At 43.2% G+C, this 19,899-nt stretch overlaps 2 protein-coding genes across 3 annotated transcripts in view; one reads left to right on the plus strand and one right to left on the minus strand.

Moving 5' to 3' along the window:
- Window positions 1-2,527, minus strand: part of LOC118769751 (rap1 GTPase-GDP dissociation stimulator 1-like) — a 46,522-nt gene extending 43,995 nt beyond the window's left edge. For both annotated transcript variants that reach the window (XM_036517046.1, XM_036517045.1), the window contains exon 1: window positions 2,062-2,527. In XM_036517046.1, coding sequence (XP_036372939.1) covers window positions 2,062-2,065 — 4 coding nt within the window. In that variant the 5' untranslated portion in view covers window positions 2,066-2,527. The remainder of the gene's footprint in view (window positions 1-2,061) is intronic.
- Window positions 2,528-6,031: 3,504 nt separating this feature from the next.
- Window positions 6,032-13,430, plus strand: LOC118769361 (excitatory amino acid transporter 3-like). Its single transcript, XM_036516394.1, has 12 exons — window positions 6,032-6,122; window positions 6,785-6,925; window positions 7,545-7,637; window positions 7,836-7,953; window positions 8,333-8,375; window positions 8,572-8,670; window positions 8,997-9,181; window positions 9,806-9,913; window positions 10,561-10,680; window positions 10,980-11,174; window positions 12,458-12,592; window positions 13,196-13,430. Exons 1-12 carry the CDS (start codon window positions 6,032-6,034, stop codon window positions 13,428-13,430), a joined length of 1,563 nt encoding a protein of 520 aa, XP_036372287.1.
- The last annotated feature ends 6,469 nt before the right edge of the window (window positions 13,431-19,899 follow it).

A 19,899-nucleotide genomic window follows, 5' to 3' on the forward strand; every position in this document is an offset into this window, starting at 1 on the left:
AGCATGTGAAAAACATGCATGAAAAACATCCCTCACAACCTCTAATACAATCAAGGTCAATAAGCACTCGCAGTAAGGAACTTCTCACCTACACCCGAAATACACATATTTTTTTAAGTTACACAAGGCTCAATAACCATCAATCCATTAAGCCCTACCATCGATTACTATAATGGGAGACCTTTCCTCTTCTATTCCAGCACATCACCTCCTGCTCAACTGGGACTCATGTCACCACACTGCTTGTGCTGGCCTACAGTGTATCAGATCCCATAGGAACAGTGTATTCCCCTTCAACAGCAAAACAGAACAAACAAAACAGACACCAGAAACCAAACACATTTATGCTGACAGGTAACCTAAAGGCAGCTACACAAATATGGTGTCCCCCATCCTTGACTTCGCATAGAAAGAGGGATCAGCGCACTAGACAGGAAGGCATGCAAGTTATGGTGATAAACTGTAGCATTTGCGTAGCATTCGATTGATTCAAAGCACAGTAAATTACTTTGAGCCGTGGTGGCTTCATCTACCATAGCCAGGTCACCCTCAGCCTGTCCACTGTGTACGGTCACTAGCCACATAAAAATGCTCGCTTCGCGTCAACACCGATGTTTCAATCACATCTCTCCAGTGGCATGCCAGGCGATTGCTCAGAGTTCTGCGTTTTTATACAAGGGACGTAATAGACAGATGGCCATCGGGGCCTTCTCTGAGACCTTGAAAGCCATAGAATTCCTTTCAGTGGCGTCAGATAACAAAGACAACTGGTTAGACAGTAAATCGCTCTCTCTCTCTCTGTATTGCTCACTGCTCATGCATTCTTTGACCACACAGCTAGCTAGATAACAGCCATTTTATTTTCCTGAATGGGGTCACTTAGATAACATCGAATTAGATATAGCCTGCTTGTGACGGTTCGGTTCGAGTTTTGGAAAAATCTTTATGTGATCCTTTGTCTTGGGGGGGGGGGGGGGGGGGGGCGCTCTAGTAATCCCTAACTGTAAAGGTAAATTCATGACTGCTTCACATTTCAACTGCCAGCGCCAATCAAAGGGGTGGGGTTAGTCTGGGATGCTGAATTGGCACACATTTTGCTCTCAAAAATAGTGCAGGCGTTAAAATCCGACGCAAGAAATTCATTAATATTTAAACACGACGCATTTATTAAGTGTAAGAAGAACCAAAGACATGGCTGGGTATGGCACAAATACTGAGAAGATTGGCTATTGAAATCAGAACAGCCAATATGCCGCTAACCGGTGTAATATAGCGCTTATCCTATAGGAAAGGTTTTCATCTAACTTTGCCACCTTATACTGTAACGATAGCTAAACCAGCAAAATGTCCTAACATTGCCTGCGTCCGGACTTGCTTTTCAATTAATGTTCAATGATGTCCGCTGTTGTTGGTGATAGGTAGGTAGGTAGACTATGTAGCTATATCATAAAATTGACATTATTAAATTTGTCCCTAACTGCAAAAAATTGATTGGCACTGCCAGCCAAGTAAACCAGCTAGGTAATCTCTAAAGATAAATTAACTATGTAACTATTTACTGTGCTTTGCACGACATACCAGAAATCAAGACTTAAAAATCCCACGCCGGCTACTCTAGTTAGGTAGCCTAAATAAGTTAATTTAAAAGAAATAAGCTAACAGCAAATGGCTAGCTAACTAGCACAATTCTCTGATTCTAAACACGCAAATGCGTGTGACAAACTACTGATATTACTAACGTTAACTACTAGCTCTGTAGGTATATAGTTACACAATGATCCTTAAAGTACAGAAAGCTGTCACCACACCTAGCTAGTTAGATGGCCACTACTTGCCGTCACTACCCAGCGAGCCGGCGAGTCAATGAGACACGATACTCCCATTCATTATAGAGACTGACTGATCCCCACGGAATTTCTGTGTCAGCTAGCTAGCTATTCGTTCTGTCTATATATCTGGTTACTCTGAAAACCTTGTCACTGTTTTATTAATTGTACCTAGCAAATTTTCTAAGCATCCAGTTAGCTAGCTACAGCGAGCGACGTATTTTTCAACACTCACCCATCACGTTCGGGAAGTGTGCGACAGTCTTGAGCGGAGATGATTTTGCACTGATTATGCACAGCGAAAACGACTAATCCACGGTTTGTTTTCTTAGACTAGATAGGCTACGTTTTCTTGCTTGACACGACCGTGCTGTTATATAGCTAATCAAACAGTTATCCCGCCGAGGCCCGCTGTCTTCAGCATCACATTCGGGTCCCGGTCTGTAGTACCACACTTCAGTCAGTCTGGATGCGACCACTGACAGTTGTACTCCCAAACAAGGCACTCACTGGCGCCCCACGAATGTCAATCGCCACGCTGGCCTTTACCAAGGTAGATAGGTAGATCACTAACTGTAGGTGTTCAAATAACCAGCTGGCTACATCTGGATTACTCAGATCCTCCCATCTGGCTAATTAGCTAGTTAGCCGCGAAGTCTCTCTCCCCCACAAGTCTACTACACTACGGGCAGGTTGCAGTCTTGCCGTACCGTCTGAAGGCGAGGTTTAAAGCCCACCTCTTGCACGCACCTGATTGGCGAGCTTGGCTACACCGGAAGGCTTTGGTCGCACCCGATTGGTGGAATTTATTTGTCGTGCGCCAGAGCCACGCGCTGCTTGCGGGGGTAATATGATCCCTGAATTTCGGGTACGGCGAATGGTTCCCACGGGGACGTCCTGCCGAGATTGGTCAAAGTCACTGCCTAATGCGAGTGCTGTCTGTTTGTTGACAAAATGAATGAAATATTCAGTAATGAAAGGGACTTTTTATTATGGCATACCATGTAATCATAGTAATGTAAATGTAGCCTAACGGTATGGATACAGCTCAATGTGCTATGTAGCTCCCCGCGAACCAGTGAATCTCGCAACACTGTGTACCTAGATCGAATCTACAAGCATATCTGGGAGCAGTGTCAGGGATAAGGTTATGCATATTGTCCTATCAACACCTGGCGTGGTTTTGGGAGATGTTCATATTGGGGAGTTTCTTTGATTTAAAAGTGCATGTATGATACAGAATTTTATCTCTTACAAAAACGCAAGTGTGCAAACATGCCAAGCTACTCACAGATACAGATCAATATTTCACTGACAGTACATAAATATTTACAAGAACAGTTTATAAATGCCACTCAAAGAACTGATGTCAATATGGCGCTACAACCAGCAAATCTGATCACACAAAACCAGCCAATATTAAAATTAATTATACCCAATGTTTCCGTGGTTCTTTAAAGTAACTTGACCCAATGCTTTATCAATATATAATGTAAATGTAAAGTGTTTTTTTTTTCCAGAATTATGACTCGACATGAAATTGAAACCTCGTTAAGTCAAATCTGCAGTATTCAGACAGAATAATGATGAAGAGATACTAAAATTGGAGAATTTGTGATGACGTTTGCAAGGAGAATGTAGGCGAACCAGAAAAAAAGAAAATTCGGCAGAAAGTCCAAACTGGTCCAGGTTTGGCTATTTATTGTGTGCCTTTATGATGCTGTATCTGATTAATGATTACACAAGAATACATATTTAACTGTTATTTTGCCAATTTAGGTGTCACATAATTAACTTACTGACTATAAATACATCAGAGATGCTGGTTTCACCTGGATCTACAAGGATTTTTGCAACTGAATTTTATCCATCACTGAGATGGTCAATAAGGAACTGGCCATTATTTCAATTATGGAGTCTAACATACACCGCTCCAGTGATATTAGAAACGCATCAGAACAATCCAATGTCCTTTCAAAGCTGCGGCAGACGTAAAGACTTTCATTTTTTTGCCAGGAGAATGCTACACATAATTCATTGAGACAGAAGGGAGAGTCCCTCCCACAGAGTCATTTGTCAGACCGCTGCCCATCCCCCCAGCCTCAGTATCAAAGTATCGACCCTCGTGACATTTTCCCCTCATGGTCACCGCTGCCCCTCTCACGCGTTCCTCTTCTTTTCAAAACCTAATCATATACCAAACACGAACCCACCCTCCTTCAGTAATAATTGCAATCCCTCCACTGATCTGTGAATGTATAGCAACGTTCGTGTAGTGATTCACAGATTTAATAATAACTACGTTGCAATGGTAGATTGCGGCCTCACATAGACAAATGTACCAAGATGAGAAGGGATGGGAAGGGTTCTTTGACGACACCCACCTGCATTTGTTGGTATTTTGAACAAGAATAGCTGTTCAGGTCACCTCTACAGTGGCAATAAATATTTAGAGACAAACTTCATTGCGCTTTTATGATGATTGTGCTCTCAGTTTCGTAAAAGTTTGTTGGAAAAAAACTCGCTAAAACGAGATATACAGAATAAAGGGGAAGATTTCAAAGGGCTGTTTCTCCTGAATTCTCAAACACTGTGGGTCTGAATGAATCAGCGTTATCTCGGATCTCTCGGTTGTACCCGTTGTCAGAAGGCTTGTATCGGTTTATTCTTCCTTTATCTCTGAGCAGGATGAATACAGGGGCCTGCCTGTAATTTAGACTGTCCTCCCATTTCTCTCAGCTGTATTTCTCAAGGGCAGCGCTTATGACTTCTCTCTGTTATTTATCTTGAAATGTTTCGCTTCGTCTTGTTCTCATTGGCTGACATGCTTGTGGAGGCACCCGTCTTCACCAGAGCGCTGTGTCATCTTTAAGTACAGGCTCAGAGTAATGTCAACACAAATACAGTACAATACAGCCTATAATATCTAGTATCACTGCTTTTTCTCTCATAAAAAGAGCCGTACTCTCAACAGGGATTAAACCACAGCTCTACACATTGCCAACAAATAATTCTTCAATATGTTTAAAATGATTATTGGAAATGTTCAAAATGTAGAAAGAAATGTATATGCATACTGTACAGGGTAGAGTGTTTGTAGATAATAACAGTAAATAAACAGTAAAATCAAAAAGTCATTTCATAAATAAAACAAAGTCAGTCAGTAAATCATATCATTGTTTTACTGTCAGTCATTATTTTACTGACTGGGGCACTCACAGGAATATCAGTTTCACATGACAGTATATTACAATGGTGTGTAAGAGTTACATTCAATCAATGTGAGATGTTTGGTTAGCTATTAACAATATTATCACCATTAAGTTTGATAAAGTGCTTAACAATTTGTGATTTGTCCTTGTAGATTCTCTGACGCCACTGTTCAGCTTTCAAAGATACAAATGATGGCTGTAAGAGTTGCCTAAGACTGTTGGAGAATGGCATTCTGCTTTTGTCCCCCCGCAGTGAAGATGCAGTGCTCCACCTAGTGGAGAAAATTATGAAGCTTCTGCACGAAAATGTGCAATTAAACATTTTCAATCTAACTGCAATACACTTTGCCCTACATTTAGAGTAAAAAACATAAACACATGTAGCTTGTTTTCTTTCACAACATTTTTTACACAGTATTTCAGGTAATGCCACACTCATGCTGCTGTGTGAAAAAATGCATGAATTAAGGAAGCCATGCCTAAATTAGTTACATGCATTGTGAAATTTAAAAGCTGTAAGGAAGAAATACATTGTGGTTAGACTGAATAAAAATCAATATGCTATAATAACATGTACTGCTAACTTATTAAGGTGTGTGCATGTGTAACACACTGCAGAATGTGCAGCATTGGAGGTGTTTTGTAGATGTTTTGTGCTTTTTTGAGTATCATGTTAATAAGCACTATATCACGCGATCTCACACATGCAGGAGAGTGGAGCAGGGGTGCACGCTGCCGGTGTTCTTTCAACTTGCCCCTCTCCCCTTGCCCTCTGATCAGAGCTCAGCAAGCGATAGATTGCTCCAGTATTACAGCAACCATTCCCTTGTCACACGCTGATCCGAGATCAGCGTGGTTTGTTGACACAGCTTGGGGCATCCCAAGAGGGCACTGCCTGCCAGCTCACGGCCTAACCTCGGCCAATCCGGATCTCCCTCCTCGAGCCTAGATCCGTGGACAGGCAGCATCAAAACCGAGGAGCGGCGAGGAAGGATGGAGAAGAGGCTCAGAGGATGTCACGGCTGCGGAGTCTCACTGAGGAGGAACCTGCCTCTGATCACTACGATCGGAGCTGTCTTCCTGGGTAGGTGTGCGTTTGTCTCCCTCTCTCTGGTGTGGTGTGAGGAGGAAGTGAATGTGACTGAGTGCACAGGTGCTGGTGGTGAGGACTGTAGGCGATGGCTGTTAGCTAACGTGTGCTCTGCACGCATGCGATCAGATAGTCTTGGATTAAAATACCGCAGCTTTACAAGCCCATCAACTTGGAATAATTACAGATGATCTAAGAGTGTGGAGCTAATGTCAGTTTTGGCATGTGCTGTGAATTTTAAATGTCTCTGTAAAACGGAGATCATAACACCATACATTTCTGGAAACATATCAACAAGTGTCTTTACTATGTTGACAATGCTATATCGCTGTAAAGTCATTTAAAGCAAAATTGTCAGCTATATTATAAACCTGGTTGAAAAAATCAAAATAGATTTATTTTTGGTTAGGTTTACAAGAGCAAAAGCTCACTCATCACAGAGGTGCATGTTATCATCGGGATAAATACTTTCCTCAAAGGTATGACAGTCGTGCCTCGGCAGGAAATTGAACCTGCAACCCTATAGGCACAGACCCACATCCTGAACCACTATACCTCACTGCCACCCATGTAGCGATGAGAACATATTCCTGACATGTCGTGACACCCTATATCTCAGAGGGGAAACTGACTGCATATCTCTGTCTCTTGCTCAGGGATTGGGTTTGGAGTCCTGGTGAGGGAGTACGCTTCCCTCTCCCAGCTCCAGAAGCACTACTTCGGCTTCCCAGGAGAAATGCTGATGAGGATGCTCAACCTGGTCGTCCTCCCCCTAATCATTTCCAGCATCATATCAGGCAAGCCATGTGACTCCTCGCGTCATAATGGGCAAGTCACGTGACTCTTTCTGTCATGTCAGGCAAGTCACGTGACTCCTGACATCACAATGGAAAAGTCATGTGATTCTTTACATTTTGACTCTCTACATCTACATCATGTCATGACATCGTACTGGGCGAATAATGTGACTCCTAGACACTGTAAAACTCTAAAACACCAGTGCCAGTAAAGTTGGGCCATGTTAAACACCTGTGTCCTAATACTTTGTAAAATTGTTTTGTTTATACATTTAGTCTACAAATCAGCGGTCAAACATTGAAACAAATTTTATGGAAAAATATAATGGTGTATCCATATTATTTTATGTATTTCATGAAAATATAGTTTGTAATTTGAATTACCAGTTAAAGGGAAGTTGTCATGGGAAGATTGTTGCACAGCTCAATGGTTTTGGCTAAATTCAGTTGGATAAAGGCCTCAAGTTAAATGAGTATTCCATTAAACACAACTCTATTGTGAAAGAAACAAGCTCCAATTATTGCCTGGTTAATCAAACTGTGGTTGTGGCTGAATGGAGGCTGAGGTGGTTTTGGGATATCCTAACTCTTTGACCGTTTCCCTTGACTGTTTGATCAGGGGCGGCAGCTTTGAATTTGGAGGCGTCTGGCAGCATTGGATTACGGGTTGTAATATACTACCTGTCAACAACTGTCATTGCTGTCTCCCTGGGTAAGCAAGCGCACAGCCTGTCCTAATGACGACCGCTTGTCACCGCCAACATCGGAGACAGGCTAGCACCGTAACCTTCACACACGCTTACCTGATACAACAGAAGCAATACGAAGTCTCAATGAACAATGTGGCGATGTGAGTGGGTTGGTGTCTGAGGTGGGCCCCTTTTCATCGCGACGGCGATCCCTTTCTCAGGAATCACCATGGTGATGGCCGTGAGGCCCGGGTTTGCGCTGAGCGCTGACGACGCCGGCGGGATTGGACCTGAGCCGGAGGTCACCGCTGCGACGGACACCATGCTGGACCTTCTCAGGTGACGCGCCGGCTCCAGCATCAGCTCCAGCGGAGAATCTCAGCTTCCGAAAAATGCAGCCCCACCGTCAACACATGACTGTCACGGAGCCCGATTAAACACAGAGGGGCTCCTCAAAAATGCAACAAATGGCTGGGGCGACATGGCAACTGTTTTTGAGTTAGCCTATCACAGACCTGTTCACAGGGATATTTAAAAAAGTATGTTTTTGACAGCGGTGGGACAGGGATGGAGTATAGGGTGACAGGTCTCAATAAAGCTGGGTGAAATAGTTACTATCAACCTTGACCAATGTGACAGACGCAGTAGACAGTGACACTTTAAAGTGTTGGAGGTGCAACAGGCTGTAGCTGGTTTTCTTTCTTTGCTTTTATCCTAGGAATATGTTCCCTGAAAATCTCCTTCGGGCTTGCCTTCAACAGGTATGACCCTACTGCGTGATATGACAGGGAGGGCGATGTCCCTCACTCCTCCTCAAACCCGCTCCCAAGTGTATGTAGCTACACCGGCTTCTGATTCTTTATATTATTATCATCTTTAGTATTATCATCTTCTAATTCAGCGTCACTGCCGCACCTCTTCCCCTTGTTTTTGTCTCGGTTGCTTTTTCCATTGCAGTACAAGACCCATCGGAAAGAGACGGAGCCGCCACAGGCGCCCCATGGGAACAGCTCGCCCACACCTGCGTCCGTCGCCATAGCGACGCGCTCCCCACAGGTAAAGCGTCTCCTCGGCGCACCGCCGTGGGGGGGTTTCCAAGGATCCCAAAGGGCCGTGATTCAGTGCGTGGGTTTGCAGACACAGATTCGCCGTCCAGCCCTCAGGCAACGCTAACCTTTCCAGCCTATTGAAAAACATTCAAGCGCTGAACTTAGAAATGTCTCTTATTATTTGTTTGCTCTGCTTACATAACAGTTTGTCCTTATTGCTTGCGATCCATCCGTTGGTTCATAGATAACAAATTGGCAATGGAGTGTGGACTGTTCTAATGAGTGAATGGCTAACATCAGTGCTGTGCCCCTCTGCTCTACTCCCTGTTTTAGAACATCAGTAAGGACTACTCTGTGGTCGGACAGTACTATGACGGGATGAACGTTCTGGGCCTCATCGTCTTCTGCCTGGTGTTTGGGCTGGTCGTCGGGCGAATGGGGGAGAGGGGGCGCGTCCTCGTTGACTTCTTCGACGCTTTGAACGAGGCCACCATGAAAATAGTCCAGATCATTATGTGGTACGAAGCCCTTTCCCTTGCTGCTTTGTCATGACTGTTTATTTGTCCAGGTGTCACCTAAACCAAAACGCTGTCGAGGGATGAATGACTTTCACCTTTTCTCATGACATCTTAATGTCCACTGTGTTGCAAGCTTTCTTCTTCTTTTTTTTTGCTCATTTGTACATTTTTTTTCCTGCTTGTGCAGTCCAACCACAAAGCTTACGATCCTACTTTCAGTTCCCAGTTTCTTTCCCACTTCATTTCATTGGTCCGCAGCTCTTATGCGCATGTGTATCACAAACTGCACCAAGACCACAGAGTGCCTCCATAACACTTCAGTGACCCTATAATGCTTAACATAAGCCTCAAGCTCTAGTGCTTGACATAGGAATTTATAAACATCCCTAACTTACTTATGACAGACAACACCATGAGTCACCATAGGTGTCACCTGTCATTGTGTCGTTAATAGCACCTGCCATGTGTCATAAGTGGCGTCTGGCAGTTGTTCAAAGTAGCAATAACTGTTTACGAAACGTTATCTAGGCTTTCCCGGGGCATTGTGGGTACTTTGCACAGGTTTTGCAACTTCAGTTTGCGATTTCATGTTTGCTTGTTGTGATTGTGTTTATTTGTATGCAGTTACATGCCTATCGGGATACTCTTCCTAATCGCTGTCAAGATTGTTGAGGTGGAAGACTGGGACACATTCCGGAAAGTGGGGCTGTTCGTGGTGACTGTGCTGAGTGGGTAGGTTGCCAGCACAGGTGCATTGTGGGACTTTGTGATGTCATGGTCTGCTCCGGTCCCCAGCGTCTCGAACATCGACGCTCCAAAGGCAAATGGCCAGAGAGAGAGAACAAACAGCTGTGATTTTTTCAACAGCTGAGTCCAATTTAGTCTGTAACTGAATCCAGAATCGCTAGCCTACAACACCCCTAAATTTAATTGTCAGCTGCTACTGTCTGCAGAACCCCATGTTGAGAGATGAGAAACGCAATCGCCTTTCGATGTGTGGCAGTGGAATGTTCACCGGACCTCCAGGCTAAACGCCTTCAAAGAAATAGTCCTTCCCAGAAAATAATGGCAACCGCTTCCAGAGCGATCTGATTTTTTCCCTACTCCCCTTGGCACTGTTTTAAAGGGCACACAAACCAAGCCCAGTGCATTAGAACCGGCACCTTGAGCTTCTCCAACAGTGCGTACAGCTCTTTGCCTGTGAGTAAGGAGACTGTGGCCATGTTTGATTTTCACTAGTCTGTGGTTTATTAGCCCTGTTGAGGGAGGAAGAATCCAGTTCTCAACAGCAGTATCCCTGTAGTGTGGCATATTTTGATCTGAACAAATCAGGTGTTTCCTCTGTATTCTGAGCTGTCTCTTTCCTATCCTCCCTGTAGACTGACCATCCATTCCACCATCATACTCCCAGTCCTGTACTTTGCCTTTGTGAGGAGAAACCCCTACAGGTTTGCCTGGGGGATGGCTGAGGCACTGGTTACTGCCCTCATGACATCCAGGTACACAACATTGGGGGGATGACTGTGAATGACAGTGGCGTTAACCAATAAAAGACCAATAAAAACATGTGCAGCAGAAGAGTGCAGACTCCTGCATTTCACCCTTTAAAACATTGCAACTGCAGCCCTTGATTCGTTCATCTCCTGAGGTCATAGCCTTGGGCCTCAGAATACAGTAACAGCACTGGTTTTGGTTCAGTCTCAGCCTGTGGCTGCGGTCATGGCTGTAGTCTTCCACGGGGTCTTGAATCTGTCACTGAACTCTTGACACCGGCTTGCGGCGTGTGTTTAACGCGCAGCTCCGCCACGCTCCCCGTGACCCTCCAGTGCGCGGAGGAGAACAACAGGGTGGACAAGAGGATCACGCGCTTCATGCTGCCGGTGGGGGCCACCATCAACATGGACGGCACGGCTCTCTACGAGGCGGTGGCGGCCATTTTCATCGCTCAGCTCAGCAGCCACGCGCTCGACGTGGGACAGATCCTCACCATCAGGTACTCTGAGGCAGCAACGGCAAGTTTGTCATCTACATTGCAGGCACACGATGACATACTGTGCACTGCATGTGTGTGTCCGTGTGTACACATGTATGTGTACGCGTATGTGAGTGTGGAATTTACTAATTCAAATCTTCTCAGCTGGTTGCCCACTGATTTGGGAATAACCAGCACTCAGTCTTTACACAGTACATGTAGATTTTTCCAGAATGCCACAGTGTCAAAAGAAACAGGCTAAGAATGCCATTCATAGTTTGGGAGTTACTGGTGGAGGGAAAACCCCGAATGGGCCGTGAAATGCATCGTCTGCAACACCCACTGAAATGCCAGCTAACAGACCTTCTGTGTGCTGTCATCCACAAATGCTTAACTGAGTAATAACTGAGCAGCTGTCAGGTACCTCTGGGGCATCTGGCATCCCTCACAGCAAATGGACTCCAGGCCTAACACTCTGTAGAATTCAATATAAATGGAATGCAGCATAAATATAAATTGCCTTCTCGTATGAGGTATTAAAGATCCACAGAGGGGCTCCCAGGTGGCTCAGCTGGTTAAGGTGCTTACTCCAAGTCCAGGCTGAGGCTTATAACCCAGGCCTGAGCTCAAATCTGAGTTGTGCTGACGATAATCAGAAGTCCACAGCGGAACACAATTTTCTTTCCATAAGTCCTGCCTCGATAGGCTGTGGCACCCTCTAGTGGCTCCTTAGGGTACCTGCAAGTCACTTGGACAATGTCAGTGGAGACGTGCCTATCCTCCAGTTGGTGTTTTTTTTTAGCCATTATTATTACATTACAAAGTATTATATTATAATATTATTATATTATCACAGACATCAAAAAGAAAAAAAAAACAGGAAAAAAACCACAACACTTTTTTATTCTCATTCAGTGACGATAAAATTAAGTTATTCAAACATATCAGCATACTGCCTTCATCAGTGGTCAAGTATACTGTAGTTTGTTATTGAATATTTATGTAGTTAATATTTGTGTATCCCTCTCATGCCATCAAAGGTGTACACATTAAAGTATTTCCAGAAAACAGGTAATCAATTCTCATAGAACAGATACAGGCTGTTAAAAGGAGATATAGTGGGCAGCTTAGGTACAGGTAGGCAGGTAAATATTGCCATAGCATTCACAGATAAAGGTGGCCTGCTAAAATGTTTGACTTCAGTGTCTCATAATCATTGAAATATAAAGCTCTGAGTGCAGATCTTTATCTTTATGTCTGGAGCTGGGGCAAGCTGGCTGTGTTCTGGTGTGTCTCGTTTTCAGCATCACGGCCACGTTGGCTAGCGTTGGGGCGGCAGGCATCCCCTCTGCTGGAGCAGTGACCACGCTCATGGTGCTGTCCGCTCTGCGCCTACCGATGCATGATGTCACGCTCCTGATCGCAGTCGACTGGCTGCTGTGAGTTCCCCTTTGGTTATACCATACCTGTCAGGGTCAAAGAGGACACATGAATTGACGAGGCATTGATCCGCAGTGCGATTCATCGAAAGCTTGTGATATGCCATGCTCAGCTGAACCAGGAATCTTTTTTCAGGGTCATTTTTCAGAAAGATATTAGCCTGGCTTCATGTATATTTATACCTGCCAAAAATGGTAGAATACTTTGTGAACAGCATTCTGTTCAATTTTGCCCCTGTTGTGTTTGAATGTAAAAAAGCTGATTCAGAAGCTTTTGCTCAAATCTGAGTAATGTTTAAGACAGCAATGTGGTGTAGTGGTATGGAGCAGGGCTTGAAACTTAAAGGTTACTGGTTCAATTCCCTGCTGGGGCACTGCTGTTGTACCCTTGGGCAAGGTAGTTAACCCACCATTGCCTCAGTAAATTTCCAGCTGTATAAACTGGTAAAACTCTAACCTATATATGTCACTCTGAATAAGAGTGTCCAGTGACAACATAATTATACGAAGTCCAAAGCTGAATAGAAGATATACAGTAGCAGGGTAGCCAGTATTTCATACTCCAGCCCACACTCTGCCATCTCCTCCTCTCACACCCTGTAGGGATCGGTTCCGCACCCTGGTGAATGTGCTGGGGGATGCTTTTGGCTCCGGGATCGTCCAGAAGCTCTCCGAGGGGGAGCTGGTGAGGACGGTCACGCTGCGGGGACTCGGCGCCGCCAGTCCGTTTGAGCTCGACATGACCGCGGGCTCGGGGGAACCAGAAGAAACGTCCTACATCAACAGCAGCTTCACTGACGATAAAAATGACCCCGTCTTCTACAGCTCTCAGTGCTAGGGAATTGAAGTCAAACCTGCAGTTGCTCCGCCTTGCAATTACATGGGGTGGCAAAGTTTATGGAAGTTTCCTAATCCACAAACCCAGTACTTTGTTGTTACATCCAAGCCATGTAAGCTTCTGTTAGCAGGTAGGGGTGCAGAGGCTTTCAAAGGCCCAAGGTCCCCAGCAGATGCTCACTCTTCTGAACTCAGGTACATTTTACCATCCCCAGCATTGCCTTTTAATACAGTGAAAGTATTTGGTCCTATACACCTAACATTTTTAAATGTCTTATGAAGGCCAATGACTTGGTGTGTCTTCATTCAACTGAATAACTTCGCTGGAGTTACTCTCTAGATACCGGTGGAGTTTCTGCAGAACAGTGAACTCTCCAGTAGCACAGTGAATGTGCTACGGTAATCCGTACATACATACCATACAAGATAAACTTCTGATGATTTTTCATACAATGGCCTTAAGGTCATATGCTTTGTCAGCCTTTAGTACCCAAAAACACAGCCTTTTCATCATAGACCCAGACATACTGAAAGAATATACTGTGTGGCTGTGTGTATCTTTTCTGTTTTGAGACCAATCTCATGAGACTATATGAGACTATGAGATTTATGATTTAATACTTCTGTTTTAGAGGTCAGCAAAAACTGCCTCCTTCCATGGGTAGACAGCCAATAAGAAAAGGAGAAACATAAAATTATTGTTCATGAAGGCTGGTATAGATGTAGCATGTGTGCTGTATATTTAGGTCTGTACCTATATCTGGCATGTTCAGATTGTTAGGGCCTGACTCTGTCCCCGGAGGACTGTATGTCATGGTTTATGGTTTGTCTTGGGGTAATAGAATCTGAGAGGAGAGCCTTGTGACACTTAATTTAGCTGAATGATTTAGAGCAAAACAGTAGAGGGCACTGTAGAGTTAGAGAATGCAATTCACTGAAGGGCAAAGAATGAGTCAAGATAGGTGTCTTTTATGAGGGGGATGCACAAGAGAGAACATCACATTGGACAGGCCAGTTTAAGAAATTGGGAAGCCCTTCCAGAAATACTAGTTTTGACAAATTTATAAGTAGTTATATGACTTATGGTGATGCTATTACTGCTATTATTATGTGCAGGGATTATTGTAATTTAGTCATCCTACTGGTTTATATTCTGTCTCTTTGCTTGCACGCATTAAAACAGTAATGTTAGAAACAGCCTAAGCTTGGAAGACATAAATATTTACTTATGAAAATCAATAGAAGTCTAGCCATGTGTTTCTTTAAGAGCTGCCCTGGAGGAGAGGTGATTTTCAAAAGTCATAATTTGAAATATCCCTTACTGTACTTGAATTAAAACCAAGCAGGAATGTAGAACAGAGCAGACAGAGAATGGCTGTGTGCACTGGGAAGGCTGAATGTAAAAGATGACTTCTGTGCAGTTTGTGTTGCATTGAGGATGTCTATGAATTTGGATAGACGGTCAAAAAATCAGTGCTGCCTGTGGTTAAATAACTCTCCATCTTCAGAATGTGGCTGACTTTTCCACTGATAAGAGAAAGACAGAGGGATGACAAGATATCCTTATCTTGTGTGGAAATCTCTCTGTTTGTGTACTCAGGCACAGGACAGAGGTGATAGCTATTGATTTTGTAGATAAAGACTAGATCATGTATTTATTCATTTTCATTCATTTTCACTTCTTCTCTTTCTTCTGTCACACTTGAATTCATTCATAAAATGATGTAATGTTGTAATGTATAATATGTGTAATGTATGTATATTTATATATATTTACAGAGAGAGAGATTGAAAGAGAGAGAGTGAGTGAAGCCACCACCACTACAACTTTGTAAAAACTTTGAAAAGGTTACAAAGTGACTGCTTATTTCTGAATGAGTCATATTTCTTTTTGAAATCTTTTCAAAACTTTTTGAATTGTTTGTGAGAAAATGTACTGTCGTGTTTTCCTGCCTGGATTGAGAAAGAGACCGAAATGGCAAATGTCACCACTGTGGAACAAAGCTGTAATTGTGATAAATATACTTGAGTCAGAATGTTCATATCCGTTATTCTAGAAGTCTATTGTTCGTCTCTTCCTTGCTGTCGGATTAACCTGGTGTCATTACGGCACCACCAAGGCATGCCTGCAATCTCTGCACCCATCTCTGGAAAGAGAAATGGCTGAGTTTCAGGCTTTATTTTTACCCCTTTATTCTCAGATAACTTTGATGCTGAGTTTCTCAGAAGTTCAGTTTCTGCAGTAAGGTTGAACTGCTGTCAACTCTTATTTTAGAATCATGCTCACTCTAACGTATTAACCTAACAACAACATTAGCAGCTCTTCACTTCATTGGAAGTTTCATTCCAGGAGGGGAAGGGAGGGAACTTTCCATTGGCGGTTTGGTCTTAGGGAGAGGCTAAGACATCCAACTTGTTTGTCACTCAAAAGTGTAGGGGTGAAAATTATCCCTCAGAATACGGACTATAACTGCCCTTTATTTCAAAACAGAAGACTTTACTAAGTCGCTCTAATACTTAGTGCCCAGCGGGGAGACAGTCAGTCTGTTGTTTTAAAAAGTCTGTTGAATGACTTAGTTGAGGACTATTCTCCTGACACTTAAGGATATGAGTAGTTACTTTTTTCTGTTTTTTTTAACAATGCCAGTGTGACAGTCATTCACAAATATATTATTATACATATTATACCATAGCTGTGCTACTACTGCTCCATGTGGACCCTAGAAAAACGCTGACAGGACCACAGGTTACCTCTTCAAGCCCATACTTTGATGGTGTGACATATATAATTACCAATACCTAGAAGAATATGTGGGTTGCTCTGACTATACATAGACTATCTGTCTCATGTTCAGTGGCTTATTTACAACAGAATTCCATTTCACAACTGAGTATTTAAAATGTCTGAGAGACATTTTCTGTCTTCTAATGTCATCTTATCTTGTTTAAACAGTCACCCCCCCCCTCCCCTTTTCAAGATTAACTAAATTAATTAAATTAAACATATCAGTGTGTCACCTGTGTATTACTTTAACTTTTACATTAAATGATGAAGACTTGTTAACCTGATTAAACGCTGTTGTATTTTCATCATTCCTCTATGCATTTAAATAAGTAGAAACTAACCACAGACAAAATCACTGAAAGTTCCGGAATGCCAGCTGGCTCTGCCACTGACTGTTTGCACTATAAGCCTGTCTGTCCAGTACGTGATATAACTTCCAGTCAGCTGCCTCTACTCTGCCCAGTCCCAGTGTTAGACTAAGTATAGTACAATATCTACCGCTCCACTGACATCATCACAGGCTTGCAGTGTCGTCTCCATTGAAGTTAATGTGCTCACCCTGCTTACAGAGACCATCTCGCATTTGGAAGATTTACACTTCAAGTTGATATACACATGAACTGGATTTACATCAGGCAGGGACCAAAGCTTGTGGTTCTGTGCTTTTAGCAGACCATTTCAGGTAAGGTTCAGCAATAGTCACAGCACCAAGTTCACCACTCCTCACTTTGTTGTGAACCTCTCTAGGGATGTGAGACACCGTTTTAAGTTGAAATGCTGCCTGATTGCTTGCATTTCCAGGCTAGGCATCAGGCCAAAAAAAAAGGCCTGCATCAAATTTAAGTGCGAGGGGCAAGACATGGCCATGGTAAGATTATCTCAGTATGACCTGTAAAATCATCCCCTTGTGTCTGCAGCCAGGAGCCCCTCCCTTTGTAACTCAGTACAGTCTGCAGTGCAGGAACCACAGGCGTGGAATGCTACAGTAATCTATGATGAATCTGAGTGGACAGGTTTTTGCTCTCCGGACTCATAGACCTGTCTGCCGATGGCTGTCATTATGTATTTAGGACCCTCTGGGTATTTGAGTTCAAAGGTCAATTAGCCACCTTCAAAAAGTGATGAAAGAGGGGAATGTGAAGTCTATCGGGTAGCCTGTGGCTGCAATGAGTGTATTAGAGATAAACGTGACTTATTAGGGATGATAACTGCGGACTTGTAGCCGACTGCTGTCCCTTACGTTACAGTAATCTATGCCCAGTGGGAGGGAGGCTTGTTAAATGTGACTAGCAACATTTGTTGTTTTTATTTTTCCCTGAGGTCCTGAACATTACACAAACAGTATATGGGTGGCAGTATGGCGTATTGGTAAGGAGCAGGGCTTATAATCAGAAGGTTGCTGGTTTGATTCCCTGCTGGGGATTATTGGTGTTATTATGCGCACCAATTACTATAACTTACTATGACACTGCTGCTGTACCCTTGGGTACTTAACCCAGAATTGCATCAGTAAACATCTAGCTGTATAAATGGGTGGCACGTAAAACTGTTGGCTACGTAATTCGCTCTGGATAGGAGCATCTGCCAAATGACAATAATGTAATGTCCAATCATCCTGAAGTAGCGAATCAAGTATGGAGTAAATCAGTAGTAAAGCGAACAGGAACAGCGTGTTAGAGACAGCTGGGCTTGTGGGCGAGGTTACGGTCTTCCGTGACGGTCACGGTTTGTCCTCGAAGCGGTGAGCGTTGAGTCACTCCCCGTGGGCTGAGCCTCATGCCGTACGACCTGACCGAATGCCCTCTCCTACACACGGAGAGCTCTGCTGACATCAGCGTATAAATGAGCACAAATGGCTTCAAGAAAATGAATGGCCTCTTATCTTGTTTGTGAAGTAACAGTGATACGTCATACACAGTTGTAAGATCTGGCAATGGCAGCTGGACTTTCCCGGGCATAGAGAGCCTGACAGAAGTGAAAATGTTCACAGCTTTATGTAACTCTTGCACTTTCCGTTACGAGGCTTTAGACAGATACTTTATTACCAGCTGCATCAAAGATTGGATTTTCACTGGCGTCATTTGATTACAGAATGATACCATGCATACTTTGTTCCCATGAGGATATATTTCTGTTCCCTTCCATTTGTATATAGTATGCTTGTATAGTGTTTCTAAAAGTAATTTATCGCCTGCCTAACTGTGTGAGAACTAATATGTTAGCTTCACACCTTATCATTGTCTCATTTAAATAAATCTGGAGATTTAGAAACATAAGCAGGCCTTACTGTTTACAGGGACCTATCTGCTGTGGCAGCTAACATTCTATACAACAGTCTACTTTTGGCCCTCTCCAAAAATGGGAGTAAGAGAGTAATAAAAAGCTTTCCTTCTGCACAATAGGCATTCAATTAATTTGGTCATTTACACAAAAATTGAAATTGGAATGAACACAAAAAATAATTTACCAGAATTTAATTACACCCTTTTATGAACATAAGTTTTCAAATTATCTGCAAGAGCAGGCTACTATATCCCACTATGTCTGAGTGCAGTTTATTGAGTGTCAAGCAATGCTTTGTATATACCAAACAACCATCCTGGGTGGCAGTGTAGCATAGTGGGTAAGGAGGAAGCCTCCTTATCAAACGATTGCTGGTTCAATTCCCCACAGGGGCACAACTGCTGTACCCTTAGGCAAGATACTTAACCTATAATTGCCTCACTAAATATCGAGCTAGAGAAATAGATAACATTGTAAAAACAAAAACTGTAAAGGATGCAAGTCACTATGGGTAACAGAGTCTGCTAAACGCCAATAATGTAACGTAAATCTAGGTCCACGCCCACACACAAGCGCTGGTATTTGCTGAACACACTACGTACAGCTTATATATAAATAGCCCCAATTAGATAAATAAATACAACAAAGTATAAATAAGGAACAAGTTTGGAATAATTAATTCCGATCAGATTCGTTTATTGCAATAATAAATGAGTTAATTGGTTTATATTAAATAAATATATTGCGCTCGTAAACACAACTAATTTAAATCAGACGCTAATCATATGACGACAAGTATGTTGGTTTACCTCGGTCATAACGACTCCATAAGGTAAAGAAAGTATTCTGCCTACAAGCACGGAATGCGCAGGAAGCTGCATATTGAACTCTACGTACGTTTTTTTTTTCTTCCCAAGGCTGCGTCAGGAAACGTAACGTCAGCGGGGTAGTTTGACCCTGCAATATCCACACAGTATGCCTCTGTTCAATATAACCACGAAAAATTAGGTGAAAGGTTTATCACTGATCCTATAGCGACATCCCCATTCCGTCGTTTACGGACTAAAACTCTTGAATAGTTACAGAACTGTTTCTGTAACTTTTGCGTCTATGCGCTGTGAAATTCAAGAGGAGCTACGGTTCTTTTGCTGAGTTGTAGACTGAGCATATTCGGAAGCTGCACAAATCACAGCCAGGATTGTCGCTAATACCTTTTCTTTACAAGCGAAACCAGATGTTAAGTGGACAGCTGTTATCCCGGGGATTTCTATAATTATGCCAACTTGCGCGTTTAGGGGTTCAGTGTTAATGTCCGGAGTAGTTCAGCGCTTGTCTGATCATTGCGAAGTGCTTTTTTAGAATTAAAAGTGAATGCATTACGATGAGAAGGGGGAGGGGCGGG

Source organism: Megalops cyprinoides, chromosome 22 (genome assembly GCF_013368585.1).
Source record: "Megalops cyprinoides isolate fMegCyp1 chromosome 22, fMegCyp1.pri, whole genome shotgun sequence".
Classification (NCBI taxonomy): domain Eukaryota; kingdom Metazoa; phylum Chordata; class Actinopteri; order Elopiformes; family Megalopidae; genus Megalops; species Megalops cyprinoides.